Here is a 22,578-nt window from a genome sequence, read left to right as displayed (position 1 = left end):
CGAGCGTAAGGGTAAAGTCCTTGTATGTGCCTATTTACAATGGCACAGACTCAGTTTGAGCTGAGGATGTATTCATCCATGACTTCCTGCTTTTAGATGAAAATCAAGGCTTTCTGAGCAGGAGCTTTTATTTTTTTTCCCTTTTTTTTAATGCTTCCATTGTATGGTATTAATTACTTATTTATCAATGCCTTTTGTGTTGTCTACTCTGCTAGAAACATACTGTAGTCATTATGTAAATATTTGGGAAGAACATGATGCCATCAAATGCAGATCTTGTCCTTAGTAAAGTCTGTTTTTCTCTCAGTTGCTTCTAGCCCCTACACCTTATATCATTGGTGTTCCAGCAAGTTTCTTCCTTTACAAACTGGATTTTAAAATGCCTGATGATGTATGGCTTATTGACCTGGATACCAACAGGGTAAGTGGCACCTGTAAGAAGTTGTGGCTTTGATTCCAGGAGCTGTGTACTGTCACCAGTGTATCTGCTGAGAATTTAGTGATGCCTGGCCTCAGTCTGCCTTGGCCACTTCCATCTTAAACTTTAGTATTCCATTCCTTGTTGTGTCTCAAGGTCCCCATGTGTTTTGCATTAGGCATCCTTTTTCAGTTAATTGACCTGGCTATATCATTAGAAGGTGAATCCTCAAGCAAATGGTGGAACTTTCTTCTTGACTAATTGTCAGACTGGCTTATAGCTCTACTTAAGAAACCCAGTCTGTTAAGAACCTTCCCACATTGTTCAAGTGGGGCTATGTATCTCAGTTTCTACAAGGGTGTGAGCAAGGCTAATTCAAGGAAAATGTGATAACATCATCGACTTGATGGAAAGTGTGGGTTGATTCAAATTTCTTCTTTTTGTGGTAAATGATAAAGTAACTCCATTTTTATTCTATTGTAAACAATAATAACCTTAAAGAAGTGAAGAGCAGGTGTCTGTGTGAGACTGTGAAGTTTTTTATTTCTTATTTTACTTTTGTGTCTTTTGTTCCTTGGTGTCTGGAGTGCTGGAGATTCTGGGGATTCTGTTTTGGAAATTACTGTAGATGGGGAATTTTTAGTCTGTTGTTGTGCTTAATTCCAGGTGATTGTTCCCACAAATGCAGAATCTTTGCCAGCACTGCCAGAACCAGAAGCTTCAGAGCTGAAAAAGCATCTGAAACAGGTAATATGCACTTTGGGGAAAGGACTCAGATTCAGCAGAATGTAGCATATGTAGTGTTGCCCAGTCTTCTGCTAGAGTGGATAGGAATGCAAGTCAGTGAATGTAAAGCTGAAATGTCCCTGTACACAACAGGTGGTTTCTTATTTGTTGTTTGAGGCTAACTTGTTTCCAGTCGATACAGAAAGTTCCAGATTCCTCCTTTATGTTTGCCATGTGGGCTTTAAACTCTGACTTGATCCATCAAGCTATGATCATCTTTGTTTCCCCTCCATTCACAGATCTGTGTGTGAAGTGTCAGTCTCTCCTCTCAGGTCCTGCTAAGCCATTAATCAGCTTGGGTCATCCTGGCTGATCGTGTCAAGCAGGTTTTATCTCTTTATTTCTGTTTTCCTTATGCACGCTGCATGCAGTATCTAAAGGTAAAGTGTGTTACTAATGTGATGAGGTTTGCTCTTTCTCTTCCCTCATAGACCAGGAGAGCAAAGTGTGTAACCTCTCTGATATCCCAGTACCTGCTGTCAGCACAGATGGAAGTGATGTATTGCCTTGAGTTTTGTTAGATCAACCTTCCCCCCCACTGCTGCCTCACCCCCTTGCAATTTCAGGCACTACTTAGCAAAACTTTCTCACTAGTGCAAAGGCAAACTCAAGTATCAGAAGAACAAATTGCAATTTTTTTGAAGACATATTTAAAATTCCCAGGGTGTTCACCCAAATGCAGCTTACGTCCCCTGTGTATTCCTATGGATGTTGTCATTAAGGGTTTGCCATTGGCAAAGGAGTGCTGCTGGTACAAAGCAGACAAATTGTGGCCCACATTATTAAGGTTAACACTTCTGTGTGCTTCTGGTTCTTAGCGTCAATAAATGAATTTCAGGATATCTGCTTTTAAACTGATGTAGAAAGTTCTTAGCTGCATCATTAAGGACAACAGGCTTGCCTGTTTCCAAAGTGGCCAGATATGAATGTTTGGGGGTGGGGCAGTTATACCTCTTTCCTAAGATGTGTCTATTTTGTGGTCCGTTTCGTTTTCCTCTCATTTGTGATATTTGGTAGTAATAGATATTTTTTTTCCTTCCATCTGTTTCTCTGTGGTCATGTGTTCGTCTTGGCTCTGATGGGCTGCTGTGGTGTTATCATATGATCTTCCATCTTGCCTCCAGTGTCTGGTTAGCATGACTGCAATCACTCAGAAACAGCTGCTCACTCCTGACAACAAGGTTCTTTATTTTATTCTTTTCCCCTCAATTTTCCATTTTACCCTTTTCCTTTGGATTTTTTTTTCTTTTTTGTTTGTTTCTTTGTTTTGGTTTTATATATTTCTTTATTTTTTAAGTAAAAAGATGAAGCCTCAGTGGGCGAATGGGAAAAATGAGGAAGATTTAGGATAGGTCTGGGTGTCCAGGACTGATTCTCCACTTGTGCTGCTCCTTGAAGATTTTATGAGGGCAAAGTGGTAACTTGATGGACAGATGAAGGCTTCATTCCAATGGAAAGTGGAGGTTTTCAGGGATACAAGCAGATGTTTGTGTAGAGGTGTCTCCACATTTTCCTGGAATATCAAATTACTGGTTGAATGGCCACCTTTAAGGGCAAGTTTCAAGGCCTCTAATTCCCAAGATGTATTCAAATTACACATGGAAATAACTCCACAAGCAGTAGAGTTATGCAGTGCCATACTACTAGTGGTCCAGTTAGGACTATCTGTTTTCATGTCGTGAATGGTCTAGCAAAGTGGAATTCTGTGCTGCTTCTTGACTGGCTCCAGGACTGTTTCACTATTGATGAGATCATTTTGACAATCAACATAAAGCAGGGCCTGGAGATACATGTTGACTCAGCGTGGAGGTGGTTTAAGACAAATTAATGGAGCATGCATAATTGTTGCAATTGCCTAGAGGGCAGGGTAGCTCTGATCATTTGTTCCTTAAATAACTGTTCTTGCTGAATGTGTGCATAATGTCCTTCAATAGGCCCTGGCCAGCATGAGCCTGAATACTCAGCCCATTCTTAATCTAGAGAAGTTTCATGAGGGGCAAGAGGTGCCTCTGCTGCTGGGAAGACCACAGAATGATTTGCAGTCTACTCCCTCCACAGAATTCAACCCTTTGATCTACGGAAATGATGTGGACTCTGTTGATGTGGCTACCAGGTGAGGCTTAAGAGGAAGGTGGCATTGAGTCTTCATAAAAGTTTGCACTTCAGGGCAGCACAAACATTTCCATGGGTGAAACAGCATCTGTCAGGTACTATTGTAGATTCTCCTTGACATCATGTAGGGAAAAAGAGCAGTAATTCCAGTGTTTATCTCATATCTACTACCTGCATGAACTAACTGTGTAGCTTGAGGGAGTGTTTTGCTTCTTGCATTTTCCTATAGATCATCCACTTTACCTGGATTTGTTGGTCTGACACTGTATCCTCAGCTTAAATCACAAGCCTTAACTACAGAAAAAAAAGCTGGGGACTTAATTTTTACCTCAGCTAGTAGAAACAAGAATGATATCCTTCACTGAGTGGGTGTTTGTGTCAAGATGGTGAATGAGAACAAAGTGATTTCTTGGTTTTTGGTTTGTTTGGATTTTTATTTTATTTTTTACAAGACAGCTGTTTTCTAAGAAGAGTTAGGTTACCATTCTTCAAAGGTTTGAAACACTGTCTATGGCATACCTTTTAAGGGCTCTCTTTCTTCTTTTTTGTTATGCTCTGTGTTTTTATCTAATGTATTGTTCTGTTTCTTTTTAGGGTTGCTATGGTGAGATTCTTCAACTCACCAAATGTTTTGCAAGGTTTCCAAATGCATACTCGCACTCTTCGCCTCTTCCCACGACCAGTGGTAGCCTTCCAGGCAAATTCTTTTCTTGCCTCTCGGCCGAAGCAAACACCTTTTGCAGATAAGCTTTCCAGAACACAGGCAGTAGAATACTTTGGAGAATGGTCACTCAACCCTACTAATTATGCTTTCCAAAGAATTCATAACAGTAAGTGTTGGTCTTGCCTTTCCTGCACTTGGATGTAATGCAGGAACTTAAAAACCAGACGTTCTAGGGAAGGATTTAATTTTATACCTTATTTGTCCTGCTGGGGTGGAAAGTCTAGTTCAAGGAATATTTTTCTGTTTTTTATGTATGGCCTCACGTGTTTCTCCCAAGTTAGCCCTGCTATTGCCGAGTTGCTCCTCCAATTAATTTTACATCTTGTTTGATTATGGAGAAGTCTTGTAGGCCTCTTAAAGACTGTCCCTTTGTGCAAGACTTAGTAGAGGGTAGTGTCATTGTGAATGAAGCCTTTGACACCAGGAAATGAGTTTGATTAATGCTGTCCTTGGATTTTTGTGCAGACATGTTTGACCCAGCCCTAATTGGTGACAAACCCAAGTGGTATGCTCATCAGCTGCAGCCCATTCACTATCGAGTCTATGACAGCAATTCACAGCTGGCTGAAGCCCTGAATGTCCCAGCAGAGAAGGAAACAGATTCTGATCCCACTGATGACAGGTTAGTGGGGAACATGCCTGTAGTCACAGAGAGTTATTTCAGATTGCTGGACCCCTCCTGCTTCTCATTTGCAGCCTTTTCCCGTAGTCTGCCAGGCTGTTGTTTCATTTCTTGTCTGGGCAGAATACTGACACTGAAGTAAATTTTCTCACTGCTCTGTTAGCCCAGCAAACCTCTTAACCCTTTGCTAGTGTATACATTTAATATGATTCTCCATACTTATTTTCCTGTTTTCTTTTGCTACCTGTATGCCACTTGACATTTGTCATTTCCTCACACCCTAATTGTCTTTTTTTTGATGCTATTCTTTCTCTGGTTATTTCTGTTGCAGTACTGCAAATACTCCCATCCTACCACTCTTTTAAATCTCTGTTCCCTATCCATAGTTATGCAAAGCTTGTTAGTGCTACCCAGTGCCTGTGACCACCTTGTGTGTTTAGTAAAGTGAAAGGAAACTTCATATAGTAGTTTTTGGCCGTATTTCTTGGTGTTTTGTGTCTAGTTGTATTCCCTTTCATTCCTTCCTGGTTTGTGAGATCTTTCAGCTTTGGACTTGCACGTATTTTGCATTCCACACAGCACCAGTGATCCTAACAGAATGGGATTTATCACTAGTGTAAGAAGGAAGAGCTTTTACTTGTGATTCCCAGTTCCCTTGAAGTTGTCCTACATAAACACATATATTTTGTGAATTAATACACTATTCTCTACTCACTTATGTTTAGCCTCATAACTTTGCTAAGAGATTTTAAATGTCTTCCCATAACTCTTCACAAACCTGAAAGTTATGTTTTTTGCTCTTACCTTTCATGAAGTTGGCCTGTGAAATTTGTTTGTAGCTACTATAATATGAGACTTCTAGGAGATCCATGAAAACAGTACTGATTCACATCTTTAAAGAATCAGAGCCTGCTGTTGCTTTGATGCTGCCACTCATCTCTCTCTCTCGCCTGTTGTGGCAGTGGCAGTGACAGCGTCGACTACGATGATTCAAGTTCCTCTTACTCCTCCCTTGGTGACTTTGTCAGTGAGATGATGAAATGTGACATTAATGGTGATACCCCAAGTGAGTAACTTTTGCTTTTACTTTCACAAGGTCCACATAGGTTCCCTTTCCCAATTCATCTGAAGCACTTCAGGAAAAAGGCCTCCCCTAAATCCCTGAATCAGAACAAAGTATTGTCCCATTGTGGTCTTGCTCTGAGGTAAAAGTGTGTGGGTAGACTGAAAAAGGACACTTCTCCTGCCTATAAACAACTTCCTCCAAAGGACACTATGAAGAGGAAGAACAGAAATAGGTGCTGCTGAACAAAACTGGTTCACTACATCTGGAAACAACCTGCTGCTGCCAGTAAATACTGTGCAATATGGACAGCAGAGTGTGAGCTCCCTCCTGCTCCTGCATATTGGTTCTCAGTGCTAGCTTTAAGGTGTTACTCTGTCCTAGTGGGGACAGAAAAATGCATTCTCCATGGCTTATATGGAAACTGCATAAACACTCACTTTTGCTCAATAAACTAAATCTAGAAGTCTCAAAACATTTCCTGTGTCCCAAGGACAAGAGGTAATAGTCATAAGCTACAACAAAGAAACTACTGGGATTTAAGGAAAAGAACTTAATGGTTATTGTAGTTGAATAGGTTCCCAGGATCACTGTAGAATGTCAAGCCTTGAAAACTTTCAGAACTCAGTGGGACAAAGCCCTGAGCAACCTGCTTTAATTTTGAGGGTGCTCCTGCTTTGAGGGGAGAATTGGATGACTTCCAAAAGCCCTTTACAACCTAAATGTTTATGCAAGTTTATTCTGTTGGGCAGTCCTCATCTTCTAGGAATATTTAGTTAGATGGGAAAAAGGCTGAGGAAGACAATGTTGTTTGATGAATAATGATGTGTTTGCAGATGTTGACCCCCTGACTCATGCAGCCCTTGGTGATGCTAGTGAAGTGGAATTTGATGATTTTCAAGAATATTCAGGGGATCCTGATGAACAGACCATGGACAGTGAGAACTCCCAAGAGAATAACCAGCCTCGTTCAAGTTCCAGTACTACAGCCAGTAGCAGCCCCAGCACTGTCATCCATGGAGTGAATCATGTGTGTACTGAGATGAGTTCAGCATCAAGATCAGCCTATTAGGATATAAAGAATGGGAGAAAGCACGTGGTTCTTTCTGAGAAGGGCAAAAGCTAATAGGACTATGACACCATGCACAGATTTAATTGCATGCTCACCCTGGACTTTCTGAGCAAGGTGGAGTTTGCTGGTACCCTCTTAGGCTGGGATAGACCATTCCTGTACAAAAAGTTCCATTGCATTGAAAAATACAGCATTAGCAGAGAGAAATGGTCCAGGTTGAGACTGCAGGAATTGCTTTTACAGAGTCTGGAAAGACCTGATATCTTTAGGGGAACAGGGAATGGGGTGGGGAAAGTCATGAAATTGTGGTCTTTTAAGAAGAATGGGAACATGGTAATGGAAAGCCGTTATCCTAATGGCTAACACTTACTAGTCAGAGCTGTTTTAAAGGGAAGTAAGTCCCTAGAACAATGCACAAATACTGCAGTGTGTATGAAATCCTGGTTTAGAGACACAGATAGTGAGGATGTGGTGGGGCCCCTGTAGCAAGAACAAGGACTGTGCAGATTTCCCAGTTTGAAATAATTGTTCTTGTCCTGCCCTTCAGTTGTATGTAACGCAAATTAGCGAACAGATCAATGATTTGACTGGTCCACAGGAGGCAGCAGACTCAGCAGAAATAGAAGAGAAGTTGGCTGCTGGATTTTCAAACCATCTCTCTTCCTTGCCACTGCAACCAAGCTTTCCCAAGATAAGCTTGGATCGTCGTGAGAGTGACATCGCAGCTGGCAGCATGAGCTCCTCAGAAGGGGTGGTGAGGAAGCGAGAGTATGACAATCCATACTTTGAACCACAGTATGGTTTTCCTACAGAGGATGAGGATGATGAGCAGGAAGAGAGCTACACCCCAAGATTTAACCAGAATCTCAATGGAAGCAGGCGAGTCCTTGTCTCCTGCCCTTCTGTACAGCACTTCTGGGGTTTCTGTCTGCTTTATGTAGTTTAACATTAATGCGCTCAAATGTCTTTGGCAACTGAGATGTATTGTTGATCGCTTTCATTTAATATTGAAGTGCTGTCAACCCTTCTGGTTTGAATAAAAGCATTTGCTTAGTCCCTCAGTTCTTTACTTTTATGTAAACAATAGAAGCTATAAGAATTAACCGTTCTTTCTAGTACATTCTAGTATATCGTATACTGATTTCTGGAAACTGTTTCAGTAAATCTTTGTCTTTTGGGGGAAAGATACTGCAGTGATTGGTGGCAAAGGGTTTTCTTGTTTCTTACTCCTTTCAAACCAGAACCCTTTCACCTGCAAATCTGCCAATGCCCTTTCGTAGACATATTTTTAGCATGCCCTGAAAGGCTATAAAAGCCTGAATGTAAAGATATTTCAGTTCTCTCCTTTTTTTTTTTCTTTTCCTTGTTTGTTTGGGTGCTTTTTTTTCTTTTTCAGAAGATGCAGGTAGTGTGGTGAAAACTGTTGGGAGTGAGACCAACATCAGTCTCCCACAACCATACGGTGTATTGATTTGGGGTTGGAAGGGGGAATGCTAATAACAGTTGTACTTAATTTCTTTAAAGGTCTCAGAAGTTACTTCGGCCAAACAGTTTAAAACTGGCCAGTGATTCTGATGCAGATTCAGATTCCAGGGCCAGCTCCCCAAACTCTACTGTCTCCAACAACAGCAGCGAAGGTTTTGGGGGCATCATGTCTTTTGCAAGTATGTATGATGCATTAATTGAGCTAGTTTTATTTATTATATCAGAGTGTACAGAGAGATGGAATAGAGAGATGGCTAGTCAAAAGAATGAGTTGATTGTCAAATTGTTACCAGCTCTCCAGTAGCCATGGTGGCTTACTGACAGCTGCTAACAACTACTGCTTTATGTATTCTTCAGTAAGAAGGACTTTGGTTTTGTGGTTAGCCCCTTAAGTTGTATGGCACTTCGGGGCACAAATCAGAAATTTCTTCAGTTTCATTTAAACAAAGCATTGTGTAATTTTATGAAATTGGTAAAAAATCTTACAGTAATATACCTTTCATACTGCCATGTTTTGTGCTTAGGTGCAAAATTCAATTCCTTGACTGCCTACTTTCAATTATATTTTAATAAAAAAATCACAGATGTGGAACATGAATCTAGAATCTCTTAATGAGTGACAGAAGGCATGGCCACTTGGGTCTTGCACTACAATAAAAAGCAGTGAAAGAAGTTTGTAGCACTGGGAAAATATATTAAATGCTTCTGGTAAGACGACTGTTACTAAAATAAGGCTACAAAAAACCAAAGAAACAAAGAAAATGGAAATAATATGTTGACACTTTAATAACATGAAGTGTTAATCAGCTCCTTTATCTAAATGTGATGCTTTCAGGCTCTCTACAGGTTTAAGCTGATGATGATGCATAATTGTGTCCTTAAGACCTGCCTGTACCAAGAAGAATGTATGTTTTTTCCTAATAAATGAAAAGCTTCTATTTCAAAGCATGGTTCCATGGCAGATTTACAGTGTTTCACAAGACACAGTGCACAGTCCTCACTTCAGAGTTACATGTTTTGCAGATCTTCTGTCATCCTGTTTTCTCATGTGGCCCAGTATTCATTTGATCTCAAAAACAGGATCGAACTAGAAGGTAGATCTAAGGTGATGTGATCTAAGTGCAGGAAGACAGGAGGATTTTGCTGTTACATTTCAGCCTCGAAGATCCAACATCAGTTATTGTAATATGAATGCTAAGACTGATGTTTTTGTACTGTTTAGAATAATCTGATTGCAGATGTGGTTGGAATGTAAATGAGGTCATGTTATGGTTGTGAGACTTTTGGGTAATAAAGAAGAACTTAACCATTAAGGATCTGAAATAAGATGGCGAATTACAGGATCTTTGGATGTGTGCAGTGAGCAGTAGACATTAATTGTTTTTGTCTTCTGTCATAGGCAGCCTGTACAGAAACCACAGCACAAGTTTCAGTCTGTCCAACTTAGCCCTACCTACCAAAGTTGGGAGAGATAAGAATACTCCCTTTCCCAGCTTGAAAGGTAATATTTTTTCCCTTTGTCTTCTACAGTTTTTCAGTTCTTGTCACTTGGCAGTCTGAGGTCCTACCCCTAACAGGATTCCTGGGAGTGATGCCTTTTGGTTGTTTGGGTAGCTCCGGTGTTAAGGAGCAAGACAGTAAATTGTTATATATTTCTCAGTCAGTCTTTTTCCCAACAACTGTTGGGATGGTAGACTGTCCGTCCGGTCTAGGCTGAGTTAAGAGATAGAAAACAGAACCAACATTCATCGTGTATTTTGTTCAGTTTTATTTTTTAAGTAGTTAGTATAAAGAATGGGAATGAAGAGGTAGGTCCTGCCTATTCTGTACTGCCACTATCTTCATGCTTAGCCTTAGGTAATTTAGAAGAGTGATGTTGCTGCATTTGTAAATGGGGGTAATGCCAACCTCCCACAGAGACTGCAGATTATGTGAGTTTCATAAATGTTTATCATCTTTTCAGATCACTAAATAGAAAATCAGATTACAACCGTGCTTTCAGTTCTATGAGAGTGAAGATCAATCCCTAGCATATGTGCACAATCTTTTCAATCTTTTCATTAGAACATCTCCTGTTTGTCTGCAGTGTCATTAGATAACATGTCTGAATGGGCACTGGAGAAATGCCCCTCACACCGTGGGTGTTAGACAGCCTGGTCATCCTTGTACCAAATGTAATATCACAGGGGTGACCGAGCTTGCGCTGGTGTCATAGTGTTGAGACCTTTTCAGATGCTACACTGAGGAGAGGTTTTATTTTGCCTTTTGAGTTATTCTATCTGATTAGAACTTACTGCTTTTGTTTTAATGTGTTGATTTTTTTTCATTTATTTTTTTCCTCCTCATCACTTTTATCGGTAAAGATTACTTTAATCTGGAATTGGGAAGGGATGTGGATGAAGGTTGGTATGATGTTTTGCTGACCTTTGACCTTGTAGAAACAAAGACCAAAAGGTGGATTTTGTGTTTCTGCTTTGGACTTTGTTTTTGAGACAAGTAATCATTCCCTGTGTGTAAAATGAGGAGTAACAGGACTGGTAGGGTGAAAACACTAGCAGAGACTCTGCACAGCTGTTTTTGACAACCTTTTACCAGTTGGTTATGTTTTTATGTCCAGTTGTACTGGATAAGAAACATGCTTTGTGTCAGGGTTGTTTCCATGGGTAAACTTAATGACTGATTCCATGCATTGGAAGAAAACAGTGATGGGGTTTGCCATTCCTCATTCATGCTTTGTGCCTCATCTTCTGCACTTTGGTGTTCTTTTCTTGACTGTTTTAATCCTGTAGGGCCTTAAATGTTACTGTGCAGATATGAGGATGGGATTTCCATGGAGTAGCTCAGTCTGTTTTATGCATGTGCAAGTGTGTGTGAGAGAGTGTGTGTGTGTGTTCATTTACATGTGCATGCTGGCCCATTGGGATTCCCACTGGGCACTTCAGTGGTTTTTAGATGTTTTTGTCTCTGTTGTAGAGATACAAAGTTGCTGCATTAACTTGTTCTTGCCAAGTGTGTGTTTCTAACTGTAATGGGAATTGATGCTGGGACTCCATTTCATTGCTGCTGTTTTACCACTTTCCATCTTCCTTTTTAATTTTGATTTCATGTGCATCCATTGATATTTTTCCTTGGTGATGCAGATGGTTTTTGTACTGCCTTTCAAATACAATATGTGCAATAATGTCCTTGAAGATGCAATACACTGGTTCCACGATGCCAAATTTCAAGTCAAGCACTATCTCTTAAGATAAGTTATTCTGGCCCTTGTGGTCTTGGGCTTTCAAACATCCTTCCTGCTCTAGTGTCATTTGGGTTTTATTTTGAGGGAGGGCTGGGAAGAAGCTGGTAGTTGGATTCTTTTGATGCTGACAGTGGGGAGTGTAGATATTTCAGTACACTACTAATTGTATATTTTGTGTCCCAGTATTTGGGTTAAATACTATAATGGAGATTATTACTGAAGCTGGCCCAGTAAGCAATGAAGGTGGGTTCCCTACAGCATGAGCTGTGCATGATGTAACAATTTCCAGCATTCCCTGTGCCTGACTTCGGGCTACCTTTCTCGCTGGGTAACCAGTACCACATGATCTATACTAGTCACCCTCAATGCATTATGCTTTTACATATAGTGACTAATTTGAAGATGGTTCTTGTTGTGGAACTGCATGCAGAGCAGCCAAACTTTTCCTGCCTCTCACCTTCTGCTCTCATTACCATCTCTTTTTCTCTCTGCATTACTCCCATTACTGTTTTCTGCCGATGTGTGATGCTAGAATATGATATACGCTGCTGCTTTTTTGGAGTTTCCATTTTGTTTGAAGTCTGTTACCTGTAATTCGAATAGGTGTGTTAGCCAACTTTAGTGTTGCTTGTTACTGTCCTGGGATCAGTTTGTTTTCTTCCCGCCCTTTCCTCTCATTCTGTTTCCTCTCCTCTTTAGGAAACAGACGGGCCCTTGTTGATCAGAAGTCTTCAGTCATAAAGCACAGCCCAACAGTGAAAAGAGAATCTCCATCACCTCAGGGACGATCTAGCAATTCCAGGTAATATTTTTTTCCTGCTTTTCAAGTATACAGTGTAGTTAGAGTGGCCTCAATGTTGGCCACATTGGACCTGTCCAATGTTTTCTCAGAAGTCTAGCTGCTAAAAATTAAATAGTAATTTTCTGTTGCCCTACACCTGGACATGTTATTGTCTAAGATTTGGTACAGATGTCTTACAGTTAATAGTGCATGTGCTTATTTTTCTGTGCTCCAAAATGTATCCTCCTCCTGTCTGAGGTCCAAGATGTTCCAGGTTTCTACTTTAACTCGGTAGTTATTCTTTGTAATTGAGTGTTCTGAACAAGGTGATCTAGCCCATTGGAGTTTTAATGCACCATGCAGGGGGATCAACCAAGTCCAACAAAGGAGTTTGAGTCCATATATTCATATGAAGTGCTTTTCTCAGCCTTGGGAAGGGACTCAGAATGGTGCAAGTAAACATTACCTGACCTGTGCCTGTGCTTTCTTCTCCCTTTCTTATGTAGCAGTCATGGGTAGAGTGAATTTATTTTGATCTACTGGCTTTGGGGGACAAGTAAGAACAATAACTGCAGTTCAGGCTGGGGAATGCAGTAGGTTGCACAGGAGTTTCCTTCTTCTTACCTTTCCCTCTGTGGCAAAACAAGCTGAGCAAACATGTGCCGCACAAAACTGTGCCAAGGCTGCTACAGTAATGCGTTAGTAGTGCTGCACGTGCTCTTTTAAAGAAAGCCTACAGCTCAGATGTGGGGGCTGTGGAAGATGGTTGAAGCATAAAGATTCCTATGGATTCTGAGGGGTGCTGTGAAAGTGAAGGGTAAAGTGGTACCTAGAGGAGCTAGAGAAAAGCCTGATTATGTCTTTTTTATAGGAAATAAAGGACAAAATAAAGTATTTGATACTACACCTATGAAATAGAGCTTGAGCTGTGTGCAGTTACGTTAGCAGCAGACAGAGCTACATGTCAGCCACTGTTGATGGGGAAGGTACTTCTGTGTGTGCCCTGGCCATGGCTCTCTTCCCATGCAAGGCAAAGTAAGCAGAGGTTAACTAACTTTTGCCTGCTTTCTCTTAAATGTATCAGTGAGAACCAGCAGTTCCTGAAGGAGGTGGTCCACAATGTTCTTGATGGGCAAGGCGTTGGCTGGCTGAACATGAAGAGAGTCCGACGTCTGCTGGAGAGCGAGCAGCTCCGTGTCTTTGTGCTGAGCAAGCTGAATCGCACGATCCAGTCCGAGGAGGATGCCCGACAGGATGTCATACAGGACGTGGTCAGTGCTGAACTCAGCAGGGTCCTCACACTGGGTGTCTGCTGAGGCTCAATTCACAGGAAGTTTTTGTCATTTGTGAAAAGCTGGTGTTACAGCAGTTTGAGAATTTATGTCCTTCGCTTACTTTCTCACGTGTGAAACAGCAGCACTAATGGGGCTTTCATTGCAGGAGATCAGCCGCAAGGTTTATAAGGGCATGCTGGACCTGCTGAAGTGCACTGTGTTGAGTCTGGAGCAGTCATATGCAAATGCTGGCCTGGGAGGCATGGCCAGTGTTTTTGGCCTACTAGAGATAGCACATACTCACTACTATAATAAAGGTAAGAAAAGTGTTCGTGAGGATACAGTGTTCATGAACCAAACAAGATTGGGAAGGTAGCTGGTTTTGTGCCTTTTGATATTTCAGGGCTTTTCCAACACTTCCAAAATGGTGAGAATTGTACCATTGTTAGTGAAGCCTTATAAAGCTTGAAGCCTGTTTTGTGTTTCTTGAACACAGGCTACTGGACCAAAGCAAAGTAATGGCCATACTGATATTTAATGGAAAATGGAAACTCTGCAGTGAGATACAAAACCTGGCACTTCTACAGCTGAAGTGAAAAGTCTGGGAATGGGAACCTTCAGCTAAACCTGTCCCAGCCACAGTCTTGGAAAGTTGTTTCAGGCAACCTCAGGAGGGAGGGACATACTTGTTTCTTAAGAATCTGGTTCTTAATGCTAAATAAGGAAATACATGCTAAGGAAGAAAGCAAAAGATGACAAAAAGATAGATCTCTGCTTAGTATGTGACTTTTATGTAATCTCAAATGATGAAAAGTTACTTATTTCATTGTAGCAGAGGAGTAGCATCTACTAAACACTTTATAGTTGGTGTTCTGGGTCTTGTATCAGGGATTTTTTAATGAGTTGGCTTAGATACACCTCGTGTTCCTTTCCAGTCATTGTTGGAATGCTGAGGAAGGTAAAGAAGGCTGTGCTAGTGGAACAGTCCTGAATTTGGAGAATGGGCTGATCTTGGTAATTACAAGCTTTTAGTCTGACACTGATTTCTAAGAAAAATTGGAGTGGCTGATGTAAAACTCAGTAGTTTTAGAGTGAAGACCAAATAGCATAATTTGATGGTAAATAGAGTTTTGCCAGTAAACTAATTGTGGTCATGACAGACAAAATTTCATGCAAACTTTTAAAGACTCTTCTCATTATTGCATACCATCTTAATTTGTGGTCAAATTTTAGCTGTTTAGTATGTTTTACTCGTTTTCAATTAGTTGAAATTAGTATTTATTTCTAGAAATGTTTTATAGAGATTAGTCCTTATGTCGATATTATTTATCATATAGAGTAGTAATCCTACAGGACATGCTGGATATAGCTTATTTGTCTAGAGTAAGCTAAGTCTTAATAAAGCATGGTTGTGATTAAGTTATTATAATGTGGTCAAACTAAGGATTTGTTTTTAGGAGCAAGAATAGTTGGCAATAATAGTAGGATTGGGAGATATATCCTAGGAAGCAGTCTCCTGCTGCTGTATGTGAACTTCCCACTATTTACTGTGTCTGTAAAAACTGGGAAGGGGGGCGCTGTGTATCTTTAATGTATCACTAACAAGACCCACAACTGAGGAAGTGCTCCTACTTCTGGTATTCACATCTTGCAAAGTTGAGGAGGTTTCTGGAAGATCTGCAAGGAGCTGGGGAAGCACTTTTGCTCTGAAGGAAGGAAGTGTTCACTCTGTTGAGTGTTAGGTGTTGATTCTTTTCAATTACTATCTAGATAGAAAGGTTTACTGATAGCTGAGTCTTAAATCCACTGAACAAAAGTATCACAAGATCTAGTGGTATGACAGATTTAGATAATAGGAAATAAGGTTTTGACTATTACATTCATCAGGTATTGAAATAGTTTGTGGTGGAGGCTCTTTATGGAAAACCTGGTTTTAATTATACTTTTCTGAAGGTTTTGCTGTAGTTCAAACTGTGGGGTTTGATACAGAGAAATAATCCAAACTGCCTTTAGGGACATATGGTTATAGGAAGTCTCAGAGATTGATGGAAGAGCTGATTGGTATTTTTGGTTTTTTTTTTCCCCTAACTGAAGTTTCATTTAGTGTTACCCATGAAACACATGCATTTGTCATTTTTGCACTGTGAGTGGAACTTACTTATCTTCTACAAATTGTATTCTTGGTAGTTTATGCACAGTTGTTTAATTTTTCACAATTCGGCAGAGGAGATGCTACAGTTACTGTGTAAGAGAACATTCCTAGGTTTCAGGTATACAGAAATGAGATACTTGAGTATCCCTAAAGCAGTACTCTGGCTTTCTCCTCTACTGTTTCCACCAGTGTTTCAGACTATCAGCAAGCCATGTTGGCCTATGGGAACAAATGTGTCACTGAGCTAATTCAGTGCCAGGCTTAATGATTTAGGTGAGACCATCTGTCTTATCTTTCTTCTCCTGCTCTCATCTTCTTTTTCCTTTGATTTCTTTCTATTTATTTATTTATTTTCTCTCAACACTGTTCTTTTAATTTAAAGAACCAGAAAAGAGAAAACGAAGTCCTACGGATGGATCTGTCACTCCAGTTGGCAAGGATCCTGCATCATCCCCAAGAGTGGAGCCAAAACCTGCGATGCAGCTGCCGGTACCTCAGCTAATGCCAAAGCCACCAAGCCCTGCAGGCAAAGGGCCAAGGGAGTTTGACACAAGAAGTCTAAAGGAAGAAAATTTTATTGCTTCCATTGGTGTGTATTGAGATGCATGTGAAGTGCAGGGGGGACTTCTGGTTTGGCATTAGGTTCTATTTGCATTCTCTCCATTTTAACACACTACATTGCTACTGTAGCATGCTTCATTTACACCTTGGATCACAAGGAACAATCATATGTGTTTTCACCCTACTCTTGGATAAACTATCCACCGCAGTTTTCTCCCAGAAGCTGTCTAATCTTAATTGTTTCTGTATTTCATTACACCTTAAACAGCCTTATTTTTTGTTCTGTGATTGCTGTTTTCAAGCAACGGGAAATGGCAAAAGAGGAACAGGGACAGCAGGACTTCAGAAAGGGCAGCTGTGGAAGGGAAACATGAAACAAAGGTTTTCTGTCATTGCTGGCTACCTGTGAATTATGTAGATTGTATCCTGATGTAAGTGGGATCCAAAATCTGCTGTTTGTTAACAACAAAATTTCCAAAAAGATATTAGTTATAGTGTTACAGTTGCAGTGAGTAGGGCTGATGGATTTTCCTTCTATGCAATAGCAAATAGAATGTGTATTCTTGTGAACAGCATCTGCTGGGCTGGTCACTGGAGATCTTCCTGTCTTGCTCTTAGATGGCCTAGCTTTTTCCCTATGTCATGGGAAGAAGTTTGAAATAGGCCTTTCAGAACTGTTTTATTTAAAAAGGGCTTTACAGACTTTTTTTAGTGGAGGAGAAAGAAAAAATTTACTTTGGTTGGATCCTCTGGGCTGTGGGTTGTAAACACAAGAAGTACCATCAGCATATGAGAAATTTTTTCTCAACTGCAAAAATAGGTCATGTTAAATTATAGATGTTGCTTCTTGCAGTCTGTTTAAAATAACATTTTTGTGGAATCACTGTGTGAAAAATTAATCTTCTGAAAGTATGATGCTGTGAGGATTTGTATGTAGTTTGTGGTGTAAGACAAGGGAGTGTGTGTGTTGATCAGCCAAGTGACAGGAGTACAGACATGCATTCTTATACACACACAATAACTGTAGGCTGGGTGCTGTTGAGTCCTGAACTGATATTGAACCCCTCTGACTTGACTGGCTTTCTGTCTAAAGAGGTCATCTATGGAGGCAGTTGCTCAGAAACTAGTCTTGCACTCTTTTTGAAAAGCTGTCAGGAAGCTGAAAGAGTTGCAGATTCAGATGTCCAGCATTTCAATTAGTTGTTTGGTTTGCTCTGGGTAATTCATTACTTTTCTGTAGAAGAGGAAAAGGAAAGTATGCTTCTGGCACAACTAAGAATAAACCGGGCTCCAGGACAGTGTTCTTTTAAAGAATGAAGAGAGATCTTTTGATGAGATTGCCAAGACTGCTTCTTTCCCTTTGATGAAATTAAAGCCTCATAGAAATGGAAATCATAGCCATCAGATATTCCTGTGAAGCATCATAAGAAGTGCTTTTCAAAAGAAGTGCTATGCAATATGCCATGTTAGCTGTTGTTGCCAGAATATAAATCTTAAACAATTCACAGTCTTAGAGGACAGACAAAGGTACATTCTCGTTGATGGTTCTGATGCTGTGATGATTTCCACTTGTCTTTTATGGAGCTAAATTACAAGAAGAATATGGTTTTACCTAGACTGAAGAAAGTTCAAAAGACTTGAATGTTTTTCTTGAAGCCTTTTTTTTTAACTGCTTTTGTCTTTTCACCACAAAACATGAACTGGTATGCAAGTCACTTTTTAGGAAATTGCTGTGAAAACAGTGTAGTCTCCACGTTCATCTGACTCGTGTGATCTAGAAGTAAAGGGTGTTTCTCTTGTGTTGCAGAGAGATAATTTAAAACTGCTTGTCTATTATACTTCCTTTACATTCTGTCATAGAAACTTCAGAGCAAGACAGCTTCGGGTATACAGGACTGGCATTAGTCATGGCTTAGCTGTGAAATGCAGGTGTTCTCATTCAAACGAATTTATTTGGGGAAGAGAATTTGGTAAACATTTACATCTTGCTGAAATACCAGCATATTTGTAAGTAGTTCCATTTAAACATGGGGAAAAAAATGTTTTTATGTGAAGATGATCCAACACTAGAATAACTAGGTTGCTTGGAAAGGTGGTAGATTCTCCATCTCTGGAGAAAGTGAATACCTGAATGGACAGGGTCCTGCGGCAGGCAGCTTTAGTCAATCCTGCTTTAAGCAGGAGGTTGGATTAGGTGATGTTCTCAGGTCCCTTTGAACTTCAGCAGTTTTCTGTGATTCTGTGAGTTTGAAGGTACTTACAGCCTCAGGTTGCAGATAAATAAAACTTTGAATTAATCTCTTGGTATTGTATAGATGAAATGCAAATTGGGCTGCTACTTTTTTAACTTAGATACAGGAGGAAATACTAGAATGGGAAGTCTTCAGAAGGGTGGAGCAAAACAATGTACATTTCTGTTTGTATATGTAAAGTGTATGTTACGTGGTGATTAAACTGCATCTCAAATCTAGAACTGAATCGGTGGTAGCTGAATCTGGGCAGTTTTCTGGTGCTACAGGAACAATGGCCATAAAGTTCACAGGGTTTCCTATTTCTGAGGTGAAGTGGGATGGATTTTTACCATCTGAGCTTTGATCTTGACTGTGCTTGAAAATTCCTACCTAGAAAGTTCCTACCTAGAAAATTCCTAACTAGAAAATTCATCTTCAGTCAGAAGATGATGCTTCTGATACTCACAGTTGCTTACTTCTGGGGTTCTTGTCTTCCAAGGTTTATCACCTGTAGTATAGGTCATCACCTGTAGTGCAGGTCTTTTTGTTAGGACACTGGTGGCTTTTAAGTTGATAGTTAATTAATTTACCTCTTTATGTTTGTGATGAGTTTGATTTATTGCATACTTTCCTTAACTGTTAATGAAAATGTCAGTGCTTACTGAAGTTTCCATTACTAATTTTTAAATAATTGTTCAGTCCGGTCAGATCACTTTATTTTGGCTGGGTTTTTTTTGTGTTTTGTTTTTTTTTTTTTTTTTTTTTCAACAGAAAAGATTGTGCTACCTAATTCATCCCATCAGTTCCTTTTTGGACCTGCTGTTCTACCCCTGAAGTTCAGGGTCATGTAACAAAGCTGTAGGTGTAGTATTTTATGCCCTGTGAGTTTATTTGAAGTTTTGTTTTTCTTCTCCGACTAAGTAATTGAGAGTAAAACCTAGTCTGTTTTTAATGTGCTAGGATATACTCTACACTAAATTAACAGACAAGTCAGCTAAAAGTGACAGGTGTTGTAGCTTTCAGACTGGTGATTTTTAAAGGAAAGCCATATAGACTGAGCACGGAAGAGGCCAGATGTTTTCAAAGGCCTTTAACAAACAAATACAGTCCATCTTAGAGATTGTTATCTCTGTCAGTGTATGCTCAGCTGATAAGCCTGTAGGATGCTGTTTGGATCCCTCCGCAATTTTATCTTATCCATCTGTCTATTTATGAAAGTTGAAGGAACATCCATCAATCATGAAGCAGATCTAGAAACTGGTAGGCTAGAAGCAGTCTTTCTAGCTTTTTCTACCTTGTTTTTCATAATACTTTGGAGCCTTCCTCCACAGTTGTAACCTATCCTTTTAGTTTTTTTTTCAGTGGACATTTTGGTCAATAGAACTTATTTAGAGCATGTCTTGCCCTTATTTCTGCTATTTGCAGGGTGGAATGGGTTTCTAACACACTTAAGTGACCTTTCAGTTGCTCAGAAAGTTTTCTTAAAGAGGAGTAAAAACATTTTATTTCTTTTTCCTTCCATTTGCCACTTTTCTAAGAGGATCTTCCTCTGCAGCATCCCCAGCTTTAATGGTGCTAGTGAGAGAGGACAGTGCCTAACTCTTAGAGTGAGCTCAGCATGTCAGCTTGTAATGTTTCCTTTGGCCAAAGGGCCAGCACCTGGAATGATCTGATGTTTCTGAGCAGAAAAGATGACTGCATTTCAGAGAGTTGAACAATGTGAGTGATAGAAAAGTGCAAGTGCCTCATCACTGTTTTGTCCCAGGGCTGAGTTTCAAATTCAGTTTTAAGCAAACTTCAGACTGTTTTGCTGGTCTGTGCGTTGTACATTCTCTTACAGAATTCGTTGACTTGATTAGAGTGCTGTGACTTTGCATTTTGGAAGTTGGAGTGAAGCATGTCTGATATCTTGCTCATTTTAGTTCTTCACTGTTTTCCATTCTCTATACCCTGATAGGAGCAAGTGGATGCAGAGAAGTTCAGCTCTTTGCATATAGGACAGGTTCATAGGCAGAGCCAGGCATTTATTGAGAATGTTGTCAGGTCAAAAACAACTTGTTAACTTTGTGATAATATGTAAGACATAATATTGATTAAATGTTGTGTTAATCTACGCTTCAATATTTTTGGAATTGCTGCTGTTGGTTTTTGTGTCTTTTTCCTTTCAGTGATATAAACTAGAGACATTAAAATGTTTCTGTTAATAAGAGCTTCTGTGATGCCTACATTTTAGAGGAGTAAATATCTGACAGTCTTAAATCCCTTTCTTAGTAAAGGTGATTAATTATTTGTTCGTAAGAGCTGTTTTTCCTTAGTTGATTAACTGCTGTCAAAGTGTGGCCCAAGGAGGGGAGGGGGGGATGCACCACCACTGCCACTGTATGAAGTCATCTCTAATGTTTGAATACTGTTACTAAGAGATGATACAGTGCTCAATACCTAATGCTGATTTCTTTTAAACTGGTGTTAATTAACTCTTCACTCAGTAGTTGTCGTAAAATTCTTCCTTTTTTTTCCTTTTTTTTTTTTTTTTTTTTTTTTGAGGTGAAGGGGTGGGGCTTTTGTTTGAATTTTTTTCCCCATTTTCACCTGTCTGACCAGCTGCTGACTCTTTCTCTTTCTCTCCTGCTTTCAATGCATCTTGGGTAGAATTGTGGAACAAGCACCAGGAAGTGAAAAAGCAAAAAGCTTTGGAAAAAACGAGTAAGGAAATTTAAAAAAATGTAGAAACTGACTCCTCCAGCCTCCCCATAACTGCCAACTCCCCAGGTGCAGAGTGAGCTTGCATCTCTGGCACACAGGTTTTGTGTTCACAAGAACAAAATCTATCAAGAAAGTCTCCATTAAAGGACCAAACAGATCTGTTTGCCCCGAGGAAATTACATTCAAATGTCTCTTCTTTTTTTTTCTTTCTTTTTTCCTCCCCCAGTTGTTGCCTTTAAAGAAGAGGAAGTAGATGTTCTGTATCCTCACCAATCAGATAAATATGGAAGAATTTTAAGATACTCCATCTCCTTCCTTAAAAGTTAAAACTTGTTAAACAAGTTGTTGACATATTGATTGGTTAAATATTACTGGAATGAAGAATTCCTGTTTGTTCAAGCTGTGGGATGGTGAATTTTGTTAACTGGCATCAACCATGAACAGTCAGCTGCAACAAGAAATACTTCTGAGGGGGAGAGAGAAGGTGTATGTGAATAATTGTATTTAATGATGACTTCTAGAAAATAGCCTCATAATAAGGAATCAACCTGATTTTGTTTTTCATATCCCTTGGTAAAGAAGGAGTGAAATAGTTTGAGGCTGTTGCAGAGTCTAAATAATAGCCTAAATCTACACAAATCTGAACATCTGTTGAAATATGATAATGAATAAAATATTGAATATGAATACTCTGCAGGTACAATACCAGGTTTTGCTCTTTTGGTTGTCACTGTTGTAAATAGGGACATATGACTTAAGGGCAATAGCCAGTTTATAACAATCATGTTGTGGTAGGTGTTTCCTGACCGTAAGATTAGTTTGTACTATGCAGAGCTGATGCTGCTTATTTTATAGACTGAAAATTGGGAAGGATTAATAGCTGAGATGAATGAGTGAAGATTCCTAACATTCTGACTAGGCCTGGATTTGCTTCAATTAGTTTTAGGCACCTCAGTTAAGTACTTCTGTTAAGTACAAATTAGGATGTGGAGTTAGTTCAGAGAGAATGGGGTGACCGGGGCAGTTCTGCAGTACAGCTTACTGCACTGCAGTGGTGAATTGCCACCTGCTGAGCTAGGAGTGTGTGAGACAGACACACAGCACGTGCACACACCTGCTCTCCCAAACTGAGCCTTTCAGGTAGGTGCGTGCGTTGGGAGGGATAAATGGAAGTTTTAGTGTTCCATGTGTATTAGACATATGGCTCCATAAAGGGAAAGGGTGGTTTTTAAGTGCTTGTAAATTGACAGTGACAACAATGTAGTTTTGGCTATTGTGCTCCTTAAACTCAGTTAGAGGCCTCAAATATCTGAACTACTTCAGTCAATTTCAATTCCTTTAAAAGTCAAACTG

At 39.9% G+C, this 22,578-nt stretch overlaps 1 protein-coding gene across 41 annotated transcripts in view; it reads left to right on the top strand.

The window, feature by feature from the left end:
- Positions 1-22,578, top strand: part of MADD (MAP kinase activating death domain) — a 68,272-nt gene that overhangs the window by 21,173 nt on the left and 24,521 nt on the right. For 8 of the 41 annotated variants that reach the window (XM_038137045.1, XM_038137041.1, XM_038137058.1 and 5 more), the window contains exons 6-24: positions 308-421; positions 1,085-1,165; positions 1,576-1,584; positions 2,329-2,385; positions 3,139-3,317; positions 3,911-4,146; positions 4,506-4,662; positions 5,622-5,728; positions 6,562-6,755; positions 7,345-7,676; positions 8,322-8,461; positions 9,682-9,783; positions 10,646-10,684; positions 11,707-11,766; positions 12,223-12,325; positions 13,389-13,575; positions 13,745-13,895; positions 16,113-16,319; positions 21,172-21,225. In XM_038137045.1, the coding sequence (XP_037992973.1) occupies positions 308-421; positions 1,085-1,165; positions 1,576-1,584; positions 2,329-2,385; positions 3,139-3,317; positions 3,911-4,146; positions 4,506-4,662; positions 5,622-5,728; positions 6,562-6,755; positions 7,345-7,676; positions 8,322-8,461; positions 9,682-9,783; positions 10,646-10,684; positions 11,707-11,766; positions 12,223-12,325; positions 13,389-13,575; positions 13,745-13,895; positions 16,113-16,319; positions 21,172-21,225 (2,509 nt within the window). The remainder of the gene's footprint in view (positions 1-307; positions 422-1,084; positions 1,166-1,575; positions 1,585-2,328; positions 2,386-3,138; positions 3,318-3,910; positions 4,147-4,505; positions 4,663-5,621; positions 5,729-6,561; positions 6,756-7,344; positions 7,677-8,321; positions 8,462-9,681; positions 9,784-10,645; positions 10,685-11,706; positions 11,767-12,222; positions 12,326-13,388; positions 13,576-13,744; positions 13,896-16,112; positions 16,320-21,171; positions 21,226-22,578) is intronic. The other 33 variants (XM_038137068.1, XM_038137067.1, XM_038137065.1 and 30 more) reach the window with 22 other exon arrangements.

Source organism: Motacilla alba, chromosome 5, assembly GCF_015832195.1.
Source record: "Motacilla alba alba isolate MOTALB_02 chromosome 5, Motacilla_alba_V1.0_pri, whole genome shotgun sequence".
Lineage (NCBI taxonomy): Eukaryota > Metazoa > Chordata > Aves > Passeriformes > Motacillidae > Motacilla > Motacilla alba.
This window is presented reverse-complemented; position numbering and strand designations above follow the sequence as displayed.